The sequence below is a fragment of the Lepisma saccharinum genome, chromosome 10, assembly GCF_977018435.1.
Source record: "Lepisma saccharinum chromosome 10, izLepSacc3.1, whole genome shotgun sequence".
Taxonomy (NCBI): Eukaryota; Metazoa; Arthropoda; class Insecta; order Zygentoma; family Lepismatidae; genus Lepisma; species Lepisma saccharinum.
The window spans coordinates 86,121,247-86,139,200 of record NC_139238.1 but is presented as its reverse complement, the minus strand read 5'-3'; the positions used below and the strand labels follow the sequence as shown (position 1 = coordinate 86,139,200).

General features: G+C 36.3%; 1 protein-coding gene across 1 annotated transcript in view; it reads left to right on the top strand.

Annotated features, from left to right (window-relative positions):
- LOC145994007 (rhomboid-related protein 4-like) overlaps window positions 1-17,657 on the top strand; it is a 33,914-nt gene extending 16,257 nt beyond the window's left edge. The window contains exons 2-5 of the mRNA XM_083130076.1: window positions 1,517-1,667; window positions 3,522-3,849; window positions 10,398-10,628; window positions 14,581-17,657. Of these exons, the coding sequence (XP_082986202.1) occupies window positions 1,545-1,667; window positions 3,522-3,849; window positions 10,398-10,628; window positions 14,581-14,690 (792 nt within the window). The 5' untranslated portion in view covers window positions 1,517-1,544 and the 3' untranslated portion in view covers window positions 14,691-17,657. The remainder of the gene's footprint in view (window positions 1-1,516; window positions 1,668-3,521; window positions 3,850-10,397; window positions 10,629-14,580) is intronic.
- The last annotated feature ends 297 nt before the right edge of the window (window positions 17,658-17,954 follow it).

Here is a 17,954-nt window from a genome sequence, read left to right as displayed (position 1 = left end):
TCAGAGATGGTCACGTTCAAAATTGACCGAAATTTGGTTCACTTGACATGGAATGACCCAGGTGCAAAATAGCCTAAGTGCTGACGCACCCAAAATTTTAAATTCAAATTCCAAAAATTCAAAACAATATTATCTAGTAAACTACTAAACTAAACTAGCTATTGCCACTAATCCTGAATATTTTGTATTGCATGATGCAGTTATTATTTTTTGTGTGAAATTAAAATTTTCTTCCAACTCTTAATTGGGTTTGTTGGGAAGTGGACAAAAAAAAAAGAAATGTCCGTGGTAAATAGTTTTCTTTGTACGAATGCTTGAAACTTCCCATCGTGAGAGCTTTAGGGATGGGATAATCTGAAAAATTGGATATCCTGATAATTTAGATATAGTACAGATTTGATGAAGGATTTGTAGAATATCCGTACAGTGAAGTATGAACGTGACGAATAAAAGAGTGCGTGGATAGCCTGTAAAATGGATAAATGATAAAACTGTTTGGATAATCCAAACAATTCGGATATCTGGATATTGATTTGTTTTATTGTACTTTGCATTTCTGCCACTTTTGGCTATGAGGATGAGTGATGAAATTGATGAAGGTACATAAAGACCTCCCCCTCATTTCCACCCTACCCCCCTCTCTCTCTCACTCTCTCACCCAGGCTGGGATTCAATCTTGGGTCCCCTGGTGTTGTATATCCAGATATCAGAATATCCGAAATCCGGATAAAATTTTATCTGTATTTCCACAGACTCAAATGGTTGCACATTGCAGAATAGCCACATGTGGTAGAGCAGATCACGAATGGTTATAGGAACATACCATAAACATTTTTTGTCTTCTTTAGTTTCATTTGTTAGGAAGGGGATATCAAAATTTCCTTACTAATATAAATTAGGCTGTTCTTGACCAACTCTTCCCTGTTGTAACTTTGTTATCCGTATCAAACTCAATTTGTTTTTACTGGCACCCCTCACCGAATAATCTTTATGCTGAAAATGTCAAATTTTTATTAGGTCCCTCAGCAGAGATATTTCAGCTCAAATTAAAAAAAAAAATAATCAAGGAACTATAACTAAAAGAGGAGACCAGTCACAGACCTCAAATATTTTCTGTTAAATCTTTGGATGTTTATGATCCTTCTAAAAAGATTATAGCTATGATATTGTGATTTTTTCTTTCCTGCTAAAGAGAATCCTAAACTTTGATTTTTTATGACAAGGGAATATCAGTTTTGGCCCTCAATTTCAGTCATTTGCATTACAGGACATGCACTGAAAACAACATTTTTTACCCCAGCTTACTATATTTTTTTTTAGCTGAGTTATCAAATCTATTCCAACTGTTTGCAAAGGCCAGAAGCCATAAAATAAAAATGACTGCCAGTTTTAAACAAAAATGTAAAAAATAATGCCTGTTTTGACCGTTTTGTACAGGAGCAATGACAACAGCAACAAAAAAAAATGATTTAAAAAAATGCAAGACATTTTCATTAATGTGTGCCTTTTCTTACAGTTGTGATTAGATGTGAAGAGCAAGCAAGATGAGGCGCAGCAGGGACAGACCACGCGGGATTGAATTTGGAGTAATTTTGTTGCTAACTGAGTTGTTTCAGATGGGATATGACACAATTCCACCAGTGACATTAGCAGCAATTATTGGCCAGGTAATCACCAGTGTTATATTTTAGTAAGGCATCTGACTGTTGCACACGTTCAGTTCCTTGAAAATGTTTGAAAATATGCCGTGCCTTTCTTAGCCTAGGTGTCCGCAGATCGGCAGTTAGCGTGACGATCAACGAGAGTGCATCTGCGGGCAAACTGGATAAAACATCCGCATAATGAACCGCTAGCTATGTAATGAAATAAGCTCATACAATTACATGGACAGTTACAATTAAAATGAGCACGTACCTTGTTACAAGGGGTGTTGGAAATCATGTCCTCCTGCTTCCATAAATTTGTGGCATTTTTTAAGGAAATTTTCACATAACACGTATCAGTTCCTCTTGGTTCAAGTACTTTCCTGATGTTTTTTCTCAATCCTTCCAATGTATGGCTTCAGGTTTAGAAGCTTGGTAGCTTGTCATGCAGACGACATGCAAATGTCTGTTACTTGTGGGGGACGCCGGAGGGATTTGTGAGATGTATGTTCCAATCGTTCTCCAACATTGTCTAGTTTATCCTCAGTAATCACATTCCATTTTTACCTTTGCTTCTTACCAAGAACAGACACTGTTTCTCTAAATTTGTTCACAAATATCCGAATACTCTCTCTGTGTTGAATGGGAACATCTGGAAACTGCTGCAAAACATCTAACTTCCCTACAAGAATTCGTAATGAAGTAAGAGTCGTACATAAACATTTGTTGCTTTGAATTGTACATGACATTATTAGACTGCAGAAAACACCAGTAATACGTAAACTAAAATAAAACAATCTAAAACACTTGTTAACACTTCGCAGACATGTACAAACTGGACACCAGTTATCTGGATAATGAAGCACTGATGCATCCAGTGGCAAGTCAGGGTACAGCTGTTGGTCTAAATACCAGCAGATGCGCTCTTGCTGAGCTAGCTGCCACTCCACGGCCACCGAGGTTAGAAGGCACTGTAGAAATCATATGTAAAAATTAGTAAAATGTGTAAAACATATGCTAGAAACTAATGCAGCAACGAATCAGGCAAATTTGCAACACTGAATATAGCTAGTTGTTGCCTCGGAGGTAATACGCGACTACCACCATCTTTCAGCTTCTGCTTTGCCACTCAGTCGTGGAACGGAGCACAGCACACATTTGCTGTAAAAGCATATTACAAAAACAATGATAGTTATGTGCACATGCGCTCTCAAGAACTTAAAGAGATCGAATCCAAAAAGAGGTGGCTCAAATTCCTGTGACCATGCTGAGCAATGTCGTTTGAAACCTACCCAATAGACTGATAGGTGTGTGGAACAAAATTGATTGCTTTTGTGCTTTAAGTTCACTTCATGAACAGTAAGGCTAATCGGGCCTGGACCTACAGTTTAAAGTGGGATCCGAAACTCTATAAACCTCCACTGGGTATCGGAATCAAGACCCCCTTATTACAAGGCTACAACCTTATCACTATGCTATCAGGGAGCCCCCATGTGAAACAAGATGGAGGTCATTGAGTAATGTTATTTTCAAGTAAATCGAAATGTAAGGATTGTATTTTCTTTTGGTATTTTTCCTTCAATGAATAAAGTAATTTTGTTTTAATTATGTGTTTTCTAATGTATTATTTTGTCTTAAGTGTGGAGTATTTCAAAATTTCCTGATTCATTGCCGCACCCTGTATATGTAAAAATATGGAAAACAAAAATAGTATTTTTACAGCTTGCATAGCACAACTCGCAAAGATAATACAAAATTACATAAATTTTGGCATAATATGAAGATACATATTTATTTTTAGCATATCTGTAAAATAAGGTATAATTAATGAAAAAAAAGTTGATGAAAGCTCTTGTTTTTATGTATTTCCCTTCACAGGTTGTTCTCTATACCGGAATCATCGATGTACCATGGCATAAAGCAGAAGTTTGTATTAGCAGCAAGGCCATACTTAGTGGAAAGGATTACAGGCGACTGTTGTTGTCAGTGTTTGAGCATGGGGATGACCTTCACTTGTATTACAATATGATCTCCTTTGCCGTGAAGGGACGCACGTTGGAGAGAAAATATGGAAGCAAGAACTTTCTTTTGCTCGTGCTTTTCTTCTGTGTCTCGACAAGTGCAATGTACGTGGCGTTGGGGAAAGTGTGTGCGGAATACTTAAATGATTACCGGTACATGGAATCATGCGCAATTGGATTTTCAGGTAATTTTGAAGCTGTGTAATTCTGTAGTGAGTGATGTTCGATGAATCAGGGTGGTTACTCACCGGGAATTCCTTGAATTCCGTGAATTATTGGTTCCGGGAATTATGCGGGCATTCTCTGTGAATTTTTCTTCGTAAACGTGAAAAATTGCAACTTTTATTAATTAATCCAAATCGCATTGAATTTATACACATTTATAAATGCCCATGGGAGAAGTTTTTCACAGTTTAGCATTTATTTGTATCGAGGAAGGAAAAGAAATGCGTGGAAAATAAAAGAGAATTCTCTCAATTTGTTTACTTTTTTAGTGGCCTTTGCACAACAATACATTAGAGAGAAGATTGTTGCAAGATAATCGTGAAGTTGATAGTTACATTTGGGTTTGAAATACTTATATATTAACAATTTTTCGTAGATTAGTATCTCCCGTAACAATAATGACTTGTGTTTGTAGAGATATTTCGAGCCTGAATATGTGAAATGGCAAATGTAACGTTACTTAAACACTCCGTACCTTAAATTAAATATATATATATATTTATACCGTTTAACTGAATTTAATTATTAGAATTATTGGATAGAATTGCAATCAGACAGATCCTTTATATTATTAATATATTTGTGTGTTTTGGCGGGGGGGGGGGGGGGCTGAGAGGCGGTAATACCTAAGGCTTGAATAGAGAAGACATCAGCTTGTAGCCTTGAATATTTGGCAAGTTTGCCTTGAAAACCGGTAATTATACTTGAATTCCATCATGCTCGTAGAGTGGCCACCCTGTGAATGTATCATTTTGTATGCACACAGAAAGCTCTTTCTAGAATGTATATTTCTTGTTGAAACATATAGAAGTTATGTTTCAAAGTATTTTTGAAAAGTAAGACTGAGATGATGTTGATGTGTTGACATCTGCCAATGCAATTGCTATTGGCATCTGCAAGTATCGGTTAAATTTTAGCCATAATGTGCCCAAAGAGGGCATAGTATGGCACAAATTCCAGGTGGCAGAAGTAAAGTTGCCCTATTCAGAAACCTCTGAAGCTTCATCGAAGCATTGGATTGCCTTGAAACTTGGTAGAGAGGCTACGGAGACCATGGTGAAGCAAATGCTGATGAAAAAAATGGTTCAAATTTTACCACCAGGTTGAAATGTGGTGCTAAAATGCACAAAAAATGCTTTGTGAGACCATTCATAACGCTGTCTTACATTTCCAAAGCTTCATTCACATTGATGGAGCACGTACTGAACACTGCCGTATCGACATGAACTCAAATTGCTGGTGCTTATTACTGCAGTACTTCAGTGCCACCTGGTGATTAAAAATTGAACTATTTGCATTTGTCTCCATAGCCTATCTACCAAGTTTCAGTGCAATCCATTGGTTCGAACAGGCTCCAGAAGGCTCGGAATAGGACAACTTTAATTGTGGCCCCTCAGTAGGTGTATGTGACTTTGGAACCATGCTGTGGCTCAACTAATGCTCCTGACATGTGTTTTTTATTAGCATGACATTATAGCCTGATCTGAACTGAACAAATCAATATTCCATTTGTGACTACAATTCGTAGTTTCAGAGATGAGTCATTCCATGCCAAATCAACAAAGATATGTGCAATTTCCAACCTGACCATCTCCGATTTTCATGAAATTTTGGGAGTTGAAACTATGCATGGAACTTAGTAACTATGAAAATTTTTAGTTTTGTTTGTCTTGTAATTGTTAAATTATTCAAGGTCAAAGTTCGCATTAATTGCTCTTTTTGAGCCCGCTTAGCTGTACTAAATGTGCTCTGACTCCTTCCCTGTTTCGCCTAGGAAGCTCAAATAAAGCTTATTGTACAGGGAATTCATCAAGCTTTCCAGTGATATATAACAAGTCTACCTTTGGATAGAAATATAATTTTGTCACGTGACCTTGGCCTTTGACCTTGAATATCTCAAAACATGTCATCACCAAAAATCATGAAAAAAATATATTTGGTCCCTCATGCCATACTCTAAAACATATCAAAATATGATTCTGGGACTGCAATGGGATCAGAAGATACAAAATAATATGTGTAACTATGTGAGTGATAAAAGCCTCATTACATGAACTACGAGGAGTCAAATTTCCCTTAACAACCCCCTACAAAATATAAAGGAGTTATCCTGGGTATAATTGGTCATGAAAGAAATAGGTTAGGCACAGGGAGATCCCTAGCCGTGTGTGTTGAGCGCAGGTCCAGCATATTGTTGACCGCCATATTGAATTCAACGAAAAATTTCAAAGGAAATGGGGTGTTGTGATATATCAAATCAGGCTAGAATTCCACGAGAAATGAAGTGACTGAGATTTTTCCAACATATATTAGCCAGCAAAAAGTTATATGCATATCTTTGACTTATGATATATGCACATTATAATCTTGTCAATGTTACTGTGAGCACACTTGTTGACGTCTCTCACACTCACATAGAACATTTGGCAATGTATTAGGTGCAACATCATCGCAAGCAGCAACTATGCCTTCTCTCAGATGGTCAATATCACAGACTTTTAGTGAATGCACCATTCTCTTCAAATGTTTCTGAAGGTAAAAGTCCTCCTAAGATGTTGGATCTGGGGAATGTGCAGGCCTTTTAATAGATCCCCATCTACCCATCAATCTACCTAGAAATTTACCATGAAGAAATTGCCACAATGTCCACATAGTGTGGTCACACTCTGTCCTGTTTCAAAACTCTGGAAAAGTGCCATATCCCGTAAGCAAGGATGAAAAACATGTTCACTTAACAAATCCAAGAAGCTCTCGCCCTTTAAGGTTCCGTTGTTAAATATGGACCAACCATTCCCGTTCTCCATACACTATACCACATCATTAGCTTACCAGCAACAACCATTCGGCTGGGATCTGTCTACTGTAGATTATCAAATCACAGGAAAGGCATATTCTTTTTATTAACTTCACCATGAACATAAAAATTATCCTTGTCACTGAAGACTTTTCATTCCAAAGGAAGTGTTTGTTTGAGATACTTTTCCCAATATTCTTCACTATTCAACTATGTCGCTGATTAAAATCATATGCAGTGTTGCGTACCTACGTATACTTCTTTCTCTCCCGAGATGTCAGCGTGATTAAGATGAGTTCCTAACATGTTAGGAGCATTTTAATGCTTTGTTTTTAACACCTCGGAAAGGAGAAAATTGTTACAAGCATGCAGTAATAACTTTTTGCTGGTTAAATATATGTTGGAAAAATCTTTGTCACTTCATTTCTCGTGAAATTCTAGCCTGATCTGATATATCAAATCGCCCCATTTCCTTTGAAATTTTTCGTTGAATTCAATATGGCGGTCAACAATATGCTGGACCTGCGCTCGACACACACGGCTAGGGATCTCCCTGTGCCTAACCTATTTCTTTCATGACCAATTATACCCAGGATAACTCCTTTATATTTTGTAGGGGGTTGTTAAGGGAAATTTGACTCCTCGTAGTTCATGTAATGAGGCTTTTATCAGTCACATAGTTACACACATTATTTTGTATGTTCTGATCCCATTGCAGTCCCAGAATCATATTTTGATATGTTTTAGAGTATGGCATGAGGGACCAAATATATTTTTTTTCATGATTTGTGGTGATGACATGTTTTGAGATATTCAAGGTCAAAGGCCAAGGTCACGTGACAAAATTATATTTCTATCCAAAGGTAGACTTGTTATATATCACTGGAAAGCTTGTTGAATTCCCTGTACAGTAAACTTTATTTGAGCTTCCTAGGTAAAATAGGGGTGGAGTTACAGCACATTTAGTACAGCTAAGCGGGCTCAAAAAGAGCAATTTATGCGAACTTTGACCTTGAATAATTTAACAATTACAAGACAAACAAAACTCAAAATTTCGATAGTTACTAAATTCCATGCATAGTTTCAACTCCCAGAATTTCATGAAAATTGGTGATGGTCAGGTTGGGGGCTGTGTTGATTTCGCATGTAAAATGTACAGATGTAAAATTATTACAATGGTGTGCAATTTCAAATTTTATGCCGAATATAGCTTGTGCATTGAGGCTTTACTGCAAACAGTCTCGTCATTTGTAGGCATTTCAATGATATCAGCTGATACTTTTCCGAATTCCAGTTATCTCCCATAGTCCACAAAATAATGCAGCATACTTTTGGGCAGCCTATTCATTCAGCAAGTTATGCAAAATATTTAGTTATTAAGGATAAACTCATACTCATTCCCACAAATACTGATGCTTTTAAATTGTAAGAATTATAAGTTGTTCAAAATATTGATTAATTGCATAAGTATTGCACTCCAATTATGCATGTTTACCAGAGTTTTGCTTTAAATTAATAAAAAATTACACCTCTATATTAAAATACCTGTTGTGTAATCACAAAGTCCAGTTTTTCACACACTACTGGTGCAAAATAATAGAGAACTTTATTATTTTGCACCAGTAGTGTGTGAAAAACTGGACTTTGTGATTACACAACAGGTATTTTACACAACAGAACTTTGAATTTTGCATTATTTCTGGGATAATTAGAGTGCAAATCTAAAGTATCTTGCAGTATCAGTAAATAAATTCCAACCAATTCTTTCTGATAGGTATCGGTATTGGCTCCACCCTAGTAATTCCATTTAATTTTGCACCAACACTGTGTGGGAAAAGTGAATCTCATAATTAAGTTATAGCTAGATAAGGCATAACTTACACCACATGCCATCCTTTCACTAAGTAATTAGCTCTTTCCGTGGTGGCAAGATTACGAACTTGCTGTCTCTATCCTGGCGGGCAGACATGAAACATGACCGTGATTAACAAAAAAATATTTCCTCTTTGTTGCTGTTGCCAAACAAAAAGAATAAATATGCATTTTAGGTTAACTTTGTTTAAATTGCCCGCCAGGATAGAGACAGCCAGTTCGTCTGATCCATTGGAAGATATTACATCTTCAATTTCATCAAGTTCGGGAATATAGATTTCATTTTCACTTTCTTCATCAGCACAAATTTCATTCACTACTCTTTCAAAGTCCTGCAACTTGATCGTCCGATTTCCCTTTCGAGATGCCATTCTTCTTTCCTTTAGTCTGTCACAAACACACGGAGCTCTGGAACACAATAACAACAGCAGTGGGATAAAAATAGACTTCCACCTCACAAAACAATGACTCAAACGTTTCCAAGGTCAAGAGGGATCTTCCCTCAACTCTTGCGAAAGATTTCGCAATCACGTGTTCAGCTGCTAGGTGGCAGGATAGCTCAGACGAAGCACATGTGTCTGGGCGTGAAAACATGCTCACGCCAGAGAAAGGTTGGATTCTCTTCGGTGTAAAAACTGTCTACGCCAGGAAAAGTGTTAAGACCAGTTTTGACATGTACTTACCCGTACTTTGTTCTCTAGCTTTCACCACCTCATGTGGCTTACTCATGAGATAGGACAAGAATAGTCAAGATTTAAGACATGGGGAGGTAAGTTAAGGTTAAAAAGTGGCTGACAACTGACTGTCCTATCCAGTATGGCTGCCTGGATGACAGGAAGTAAACATTGCTGTACTTCCTGTTGGTCATTTGTATATTGTGATGCGATTGTCTGGATTCCACACAGAAACATTGCACTTTTTGTTAGTAGTTTTTTCTCTGTGTGGAATGCAGACAATCACATCACAATAAACAAATGACCAAGAGGAAGTACAGCCATCTTTACTTCTTTCATCCAGGCAGCCATACTGGATAGGACAGTCAGTTGCCAGCCACTTTCTAACCTTAACTTACCTTCCCATGTCTTAAATCTTGACTATTCTTGTCCTATCTCCTGAGGAAGCCACAAGATGTGGTGAAAGCTAGAGAGCAAAGTAAGTACATGCCAAAACTGGTCTTTATTACTTAGTGAAACGATAGCTATTTTAATATTCTGATTTTCACTTGTGTAAATTCTTCAAATACAGTGCGATCTTGATTTTACGTTTTTCAGGGGAAACATGAAATCGAGGAAATTGTTTATAACATTTTGCTATGTGTAATAAAGTGGGAATGTGAAATTGATGTTTCACTATATTTTTAAGCAAAACTCTGGTAGATTGATATGTTTCATTGCAATTGAATACTTCTACACAGTATTTATATTTACACATATATTCTGAACACAACTTTTAATTTTTTGTATTACGGGAATGAGAGACATGATAGTAAATAATTACAGAGAAACTTAGTACTCACGGTTTCCGCGAAGCTGTTTTAGTTTGTACTATTAATTTTCGTGGCCCCCTGTCACCATCCTCGTTGCAACTTGTTGAGTTGGCAAAGCAACAAGTCGCAACAAGTTCCAATGAGGATGGTGGCAGTGGCCACTGAAATTAATAGAACAAGCAGCTTTGCGGAAACCGTGAGTACTACGTTTCTCTGTAATCACCACTTTTAAGTGTTACAGTGATTATGCATCACTATTGAAATCACTAAATGCATCCGCTGTGGTGTGGACATTGCCTCGGCCTTAGTATTTTTGTCAATATTAAGACGAACCTCTCACATGATTTTCTTTACAGGTGTGTTGTTTGCCTTGAAAGTCTTGACAACGAAGGACCTTCCCTACAATGCTGTCTACTTTGGAATCTCTGTTCCCATGCACTATGCAGCATGGGTGGAACTGATTCTGATACATCTGCTTGTGCCTAATGCTTCTTTTATCGGCCATCTTGCAGGAATTCTTGTGGGCACACTCTATGCCTACACGTGGGTGGGGGATTTCATTAACGCCCTCATCACAACTGTCACAGGTAAATTTATTTTTGTCTGAAAATTCTTTAACTATCTAAGAACTGCCAGTTTGCATTTTTGATTTGGAATCTGTGAATACAAGAAGTAAAGCCTAACTTTGTAATCCAGTTGATAACATGGAGGAAACTATGGTTTGGATTGGACAATGAAAGTAAGGGTCAGGAGGAAGTATCAACATACAGTGGAACCCCCAGATTTTACATTTCTGAATTTCATGTTTTTCTGTATTATACATTCAATCTTCATGGTCCCAACACAGGAAAATGTAAAATTTTCGCCAATTCTACATTTTCCCACAACAACTCTGTGTACCTGGTGCACTAATTGAAAAAGTACTTGCAGAAGTGCATGAGAAGTCTGGTCATTTCGGGATTGATAAAACATTGAGACTCGCCTGGAGATTTTTCTTCTGGAAACGTATGAAGAGAGACGTGGTGGATCATGTAAGAGATTGTATGCTTTGTATAAAAACTAAACCTTCAAAGATAAAAATAAAAAGAGAAGAGTTACACATAACTGCAAAAAATCCTTTAGATATGATATCTATTGATTTGATTGCACCTCTCCCAAGATCATGAGGATTTACATATATTCTCGCATGCGTCGACGTATGCAGTAAGTTTGTGATATGTTATAACCTCAAGAAGGCTACAACAAAGGAGATAGTAAAATATTTAGAAGAAGGGTTTGTCAAACATCATGGAGTTCCATTAAAAATTCTCACTGATAATGGTACACAATTTGTATCCGAATACTATCAGATTATCTGAAGTTGAAAGGTATCAAAATCATAAACATTACTAGATATCATCCAAGTTCGAACCCGATAAGAGAGATATAATGGGGAAATAGTAAGAAATCTAAGAATGTTATGTCACGACCAGTGGCGTGGCGGGGGATTTTTAAAAGTGTTACCGGTTATCAGTAGGACATTTAAGGGACGAGCCGTAAGACTTGGGTGCCTTCCCACCTCATGCCCCCCCTCCCCATCCATGTCTTCCAAGTAGTTCGTATAATATTATTCTGGTACGACTGCAATTCGATACTAGATTTTGGTAAAGTTATTAATCAGGAAAAAAAAATGTTGGCTTAAGCACAAGTGAAATCGCAAACATTGGTTGTTGCCACAATAAACATTAACCTAATAAAGAAATACGTAATTTGATACTTACAGAAATATCTTCTGTCACACAATTACACACAGTGTTCGCCACCTCGGAACTCGGAGCAAGCTCCATTCCACTTATTAATTGACAATGCACGAAAACAACACAAAGACTAAAGACACCACTCTCAAAAAACTCGCACTGCACAGTCCCTCCCGCCAACAGTTGTTTACTTTTGTAACACATGAAGCCTTGCCCCCTCCTCTCTCAGCATCGGTGCTTCCCCGATAGCCAATATTTCCTTCGGAACCTTACACTGCAAGAGGTCCAGTTGTACTACTGTTGCCATCTTAGTTCTTTTGAAACCTCCTCCTCCCGCCATAACAGTCTTTGCCGCAACGCGAAGTCTTCCTTGCGTGGGCTCAGGGGCCCTTTCCTCATGTTGCCTCAGGAGCGTACCGGAACAGTCCTCCTCTTCGCTTTTGCCGGTGTCAGAAAAATGTGTCTGCAATATTTACTTTACGACAATATTACCAGTTTATGTATGTAATAATATTTTAAGACAGATTCTTCAATTCTTTATATTTTGCTGTTACCTACGGTAACAGCGGTTACGTGCACGCCACGCCTCTGGTCATGACAATCATACGAAGTGGTCCACAGCAGTTAACAGAGCCATAAGATTGATTAACAGAACAACTCTATATCTGAGGAAACAAAGAAGAGTGCGGCTGAATTGTTTCTGGGGTATATGGAAGAACCTAGCATCTTCAAAGATTTTGATTGGCCGAGGGAAATAATATCCAAAGAAGAGGCTAAGGAAGTATTACTAGACATGTACATTAAGAGAATGAAGAAGACAAACAAGAAAGCAGAGAATGGTATGAGAATAAGATTAAAAAAGGGAGACTTAGTATTTTGCAAAACACACCCAATGAGGAAAGCATCAGAGAAAGCAATCAAGAAATTGTTTTTCATATATGAAGGGCCATACGAGGCCATGAACCTGTTTCAGAACACTGCGGTAGTAAGGCATACAGAAACGAAGATAGAGAGAACCTGGAAAATATCAGGAGGTACAACTGCATGGAGGAAGTAAAAAAGAGCTTAGTTAATAAAGAGTAGAAACAGTAAGAGAAGCCACAGAGAACGAGGGAAAAATTTATACATTTACAAATGAATTTTCCAATATATAAATTATTCATTCTCAAGGAGGGGGATATTGAGTCACGTGCCAGTTCCGACGACACAATGAGAAATGCAAAGAAGAAATGTTTCCTGAGAGCGACGATAGATGGCAGCGTGCCATGTAAAGAAGAGCAGAGTTCATTGTAGAAACTTGGAGCGGAGAAGAGTGATTATATATATTATAGTAAATGCAAAATGCATAAAGGAAGATTATAAAAATTATAGGAGTGAATAAAATGTTGTAAATAGCCAATTACGATAATTAAGAATATGCTCATACATGAAACAATTAGGAAAGTTAATAAGTGAGCAAATAAATTCAGAAATGTATCCTTTTTGATCCTAGTGATCAAAATTTGATTTAATACCTCTGATGAGGAGAAAATCGTCAGCTTTTGTGGTTGTCCATCCCTCGGTGTTGCTGTGTCCAATTAGATGCCCCGAAGCAGTTACGGTTGCGCTCCTTATTATACACACTCGGCCATAGGTAGCGCTTGCTGTTAGCGATCCTGGGCTTGGTCCCATTACTATACCGGTGCATGCTTTATGTAAATGTTGAAGAACAGAGAAAAGTTTACAAGATTGCTGACAATGGAAAAGATAGAAGTATGAGTTTTTGCCTCATCCCTTTTATTATAAAAGGCAAATTTTAGTGGAGTTACTAGAATTTGGTCAGGTGAGGGTGTAGTGTGTACACTTTAACTGCATTGAATTAGGAGTTATGCTTTAAGAGTATATTTCCTACCCTCCACATTTCATATTGATTCTGACCAAGAGCTTAGCTAAAGGGTCTCAGTTCGATCCAGGGTTAAGGATTTTTTTTTTAGGCCACAGAGTTTTGCCCGGTTAACAAACAGGTCTTTTTGACTTGGTTTTAGTTTTTAGATATTTAATTATTTTACTGCTCCAAATAAATGAGGTGTGTGTTGTTAGGATTTAAACACTTGCCAAGAGTTTTTTTTTAAATTTTTTATTATTGGTTTAGTTTTAACCTATACTTCAAACCATATTGTCGTTGAACAAACTAATGTGCTTAGCCAGCAAAGTTTTCTAAATTACAGTTCTTTGCAACATAGTTATGTAATAATGGCATATGTTTGGTTAAAAAATCATAATAAAAACATTTTTTTATAAGAAGCAAATTTAAATAGTAATGCTTCCAAAATGTATAATCATTGTAGCTATTGCCACAATGTTGTGAACTCTGCATGATGACTTCCATTCAGTCATCGTGATAATCATGTATTGGCATTCAAGAACAAAGCCATCCACTTTTACCCTTCCGACACTCTTAATCATCTTATTCTACGTTCCCACTCCTTTTACCAAGGCTTAGCACACTACGATACGACACTAGAGGTCCCAAGTTCAAATCCTGGCTTAAGCATGGGTGTTCTTTGTGAGTGTCCCTTGATCAAATTTATCTTGTCACTCATCCTCATTGTTGCGGTTAGCCAAAAATGGCAGGAAAAAAGTGATGCTAAATAACAAGAATACGAGTAAGTGATATTTTGAAAAATCTTCAACAAACATTTCACACTCCTTGTAGAATATCTGGAATTGTATCTTTTAGTATTTGTTCTTATGTTTGAAACACATCAAATCATATGCCTGTAGAGTGGAAGTAATTTTTATTTTCATTGTTTTTTTATTTCAGGAGAAGTTATTGATGAATATCCTTATTATGCAAATGGTTATCCTGCACCAGGTTATGATAACCCTGGTTATTATAATGCGCATAATTCTAATTATCGTCGTCGCTATTAACGAAAAGCTGTTTCGTGAATCTTGAACCAACGAGTTGTCAGTCAGTGAGATGCTTTATACGGTTCTATTTTTAAAAAGGAATCTGAGTGCTTTATTATTTCAGAAGGAAACATTATACAAGTTTCTAATTTTATTTATTATCAAACATTTTATAGATGTGTTTATATACATATGGAAAAAAACTACATTACAAGTGTAAATGTTTGGTGGATATATCATGTCGAGGTCAATAGACTCGGACATTATTTTTAGATCTGAAAAATGTGAAGCTAAGATGCTCATATTTTGCGAAATAACAAGCATGATATTCTTGAAGACATTGTCTTTTATGGAAAAGAGCTGAAAATATTGGCATTATTTAGCGACATAAGAATGGCCAAATGGTATGTAAAAGTGTTAGAGACTGCAACCGAAGTTGTTTTGATTATGAATAAGAAACTTATCTGTTTTTAACAAGACATATAGAGTGTTGTTATTCTTTAATTTTATTGACTGATTTCTGAAAATTTGATTAATCTGTTTTGTATTTGTTGCTGTTCCTTATACCCATAGAATCAGTTGCAATTTAAGTGTACCTAACTTTTGCATAATGCAGTGTTGTTGGATGTTTTATATTCTTAAGGGATGGAACAGATTAATTGGTACATCATCAGTATTGGCCGATATATGCATGTTCGTTTATCAGTGAAATTACTGATATTTTTACACAAATATACCTGTAATTTATGTCAAAATTCTACCATTTTGTTGTTATTTTTATACATATAAACATACAATTGATATTGTATATCCTGGTTGTATAAAGTATATGTTAGTTTCTGTTTCAAAGCAAAATGCATGCAGTCTCCTGTTACATACATTAATTAATGAGGGTAATGAACCAGTTGTGTTCTTCAAGGTACATGTAGAGACTTTTATTGGATGGTAGAATATTGGTTTCAGCAAAAATTTCATCTGTCAATAATTTCACACTTTTTTTATCAGACAAGTGTATGGCATTAAACACCAGGGATTCAATAGAAAACAAGCAAGAGTGCTGACCATTTTGCTACACGGGAATTTTGTTGTTCATCCAAAGCTATTAAATCTCATTGCAGTCTGTTTTCAGCAGATGGAAACTTAATAGTGGTTGAGCCTATGAATGAAACATACAAAAGTACATTAAACTGTAGGCCCAGCATGAAATGACACTACATATTTTGGTTAACATTTCGTTTACCTCTCGTGGACATTGTCCAGGCGGTGAAAAAAAATAGCCCTCACATTCAATGAACGAATTCATGTTTTTTCTGTATTTTGGTGTATTTTTTACCCACAAATTCAGTAGGGCATGTTCTAACAATACACTTTTAATGTCTGGATTGCTTTGTGATGAAAATACTGGTGAAAATGTCATGTTCGAGTTTCAGACCCAGATCTTATACATTCAAAGCAGCTGCATTTTTTATTGTGATATGTGGTCTGGCTGCCATGTGGGAAACAGGGGTTTGATTTCTGGAGTGGGTAATCTAAGGTTGGAATTTTTACGGGCTCCCCCCCTCAATACTTGAAAAACAATACTTGAAGATTTTCTCGTTTTGTACAACAAACCTCATTGTTGTGTTTCAGATATATTTTTTTTGATAATATACCTGAAAACTTGTTTACTCTATTATGATACATGCTGTATGAAAAAATACATTTTTATAATTCATTTCCTTTGTGCACGTAAGGAGGATTTCACACCCAATCGACAGCAACACCCAGTATGTCAGTTCATATCGGAATGATGGATCACTAGATCAAAGAACACATTACATGCTACTAGAGCTAATTTTCCCTGTAATGTGCATTGTTACATCTGTTCAGTGTGTAAATGCATTGAGTGCTTTCCAGACTAAAGGAGAAAGTAGTTACGCAGGTGCATGCAGTTTGTGGAATATTTCTGACTTCCTTGCCTTGTGAAAGAATCATAAAAGTCCCAATTCAGTGGATAAACAAGTCTTTGTCACCCAAAAATATTTTTAAATACATGAATTCAAATGAGAATGTTTACATATCTTGCAAGCAAACGGTAGAGGCATGTTGTCTTGCTAGAAAAAGTGCATGATGTGTGACTTTTCGAGAATTGAACTAAATGATAGTTTTACTAAATAATATTGAAAGACATTGGCTGATGGATTTTAATTTCCTTATTTTTTTGGAATAAATATGAAAAGTTGTACTGAGAATCATCCAAAAAGTATTCAAGGAATATTGATAATTGTCATTTTGTAGTGTACAATTCTCAAGTAAATGTAAATACAGTAGAGCGTCGATTATCCGAACGTCGGTCAACCGAACGACCGCTTAACCGAACTGTGTACTCGCTCACTTTCAGATATCTGTAATGTAAAAAGTACGTGACTTAGCTGCTCGTAAGCGTGTAGGCTTGCTTAGACAGACCAAAATAAAGGATTTTTTTAAACGTTAATTTTGTGTACTGTGTGTATTGTTCATGCAAAATGCGTATGTAATATGTACATATTTTTGTTTAATAAACTGTACCACATACTATATATTCCTACTAAAGTTGCCTTTGTACGTTACTTTGTAATACATACTTAAAGAGATGCCTGTTTTTATGAATAAATTTACTGTACAGTACTTCTTTTTGGCAAATAAACATGTACAGTTCGATTATCCGAACAAACCAGTTTTCCGAACACCCATGTCCCCCAATTACTTCGGATAATCGACGTTCTACTGTAATTACAAATTCCAGTGCTTAGAGTCCGACAAAATACTCAGGATGGGGTGGGTTGATAACACTAGGCAACAAATCATAATTATAATCGTTATATCTTAGTGAAAACAGTTGCATACTTATTTATAATAGAAAAAGTTTAACATGTATTGTTTGTGTCTTCCATGATTGGATATTTAGTGTCATTTTAAAACTGTACAGTTTGTTATTGATTTTTACAATAAAGTTTATATTTTTGTGAATTTGTTTCTTTATGTACAACAAATTTAATACAGTTGAGGGTAATATGAATAGGTAGGGAAATGTTACTGCAATAATGAATGTTTCAGTTTCAACATTTGTTAGTGCAAAGTGCTCAACCATGATATATCTGGATGTATTGGTATACTATCAAAGTAATCTATCAAATACATGTTGCAAATGTTTATTAACTAAACACTGGCATTATACCGAACATACATATATAAATACATGTGCACAATCTTTCAATTCAAAAAGTCTTTGCAAAACACAATGCCAGGTTTGTGTTACTTTGTAAT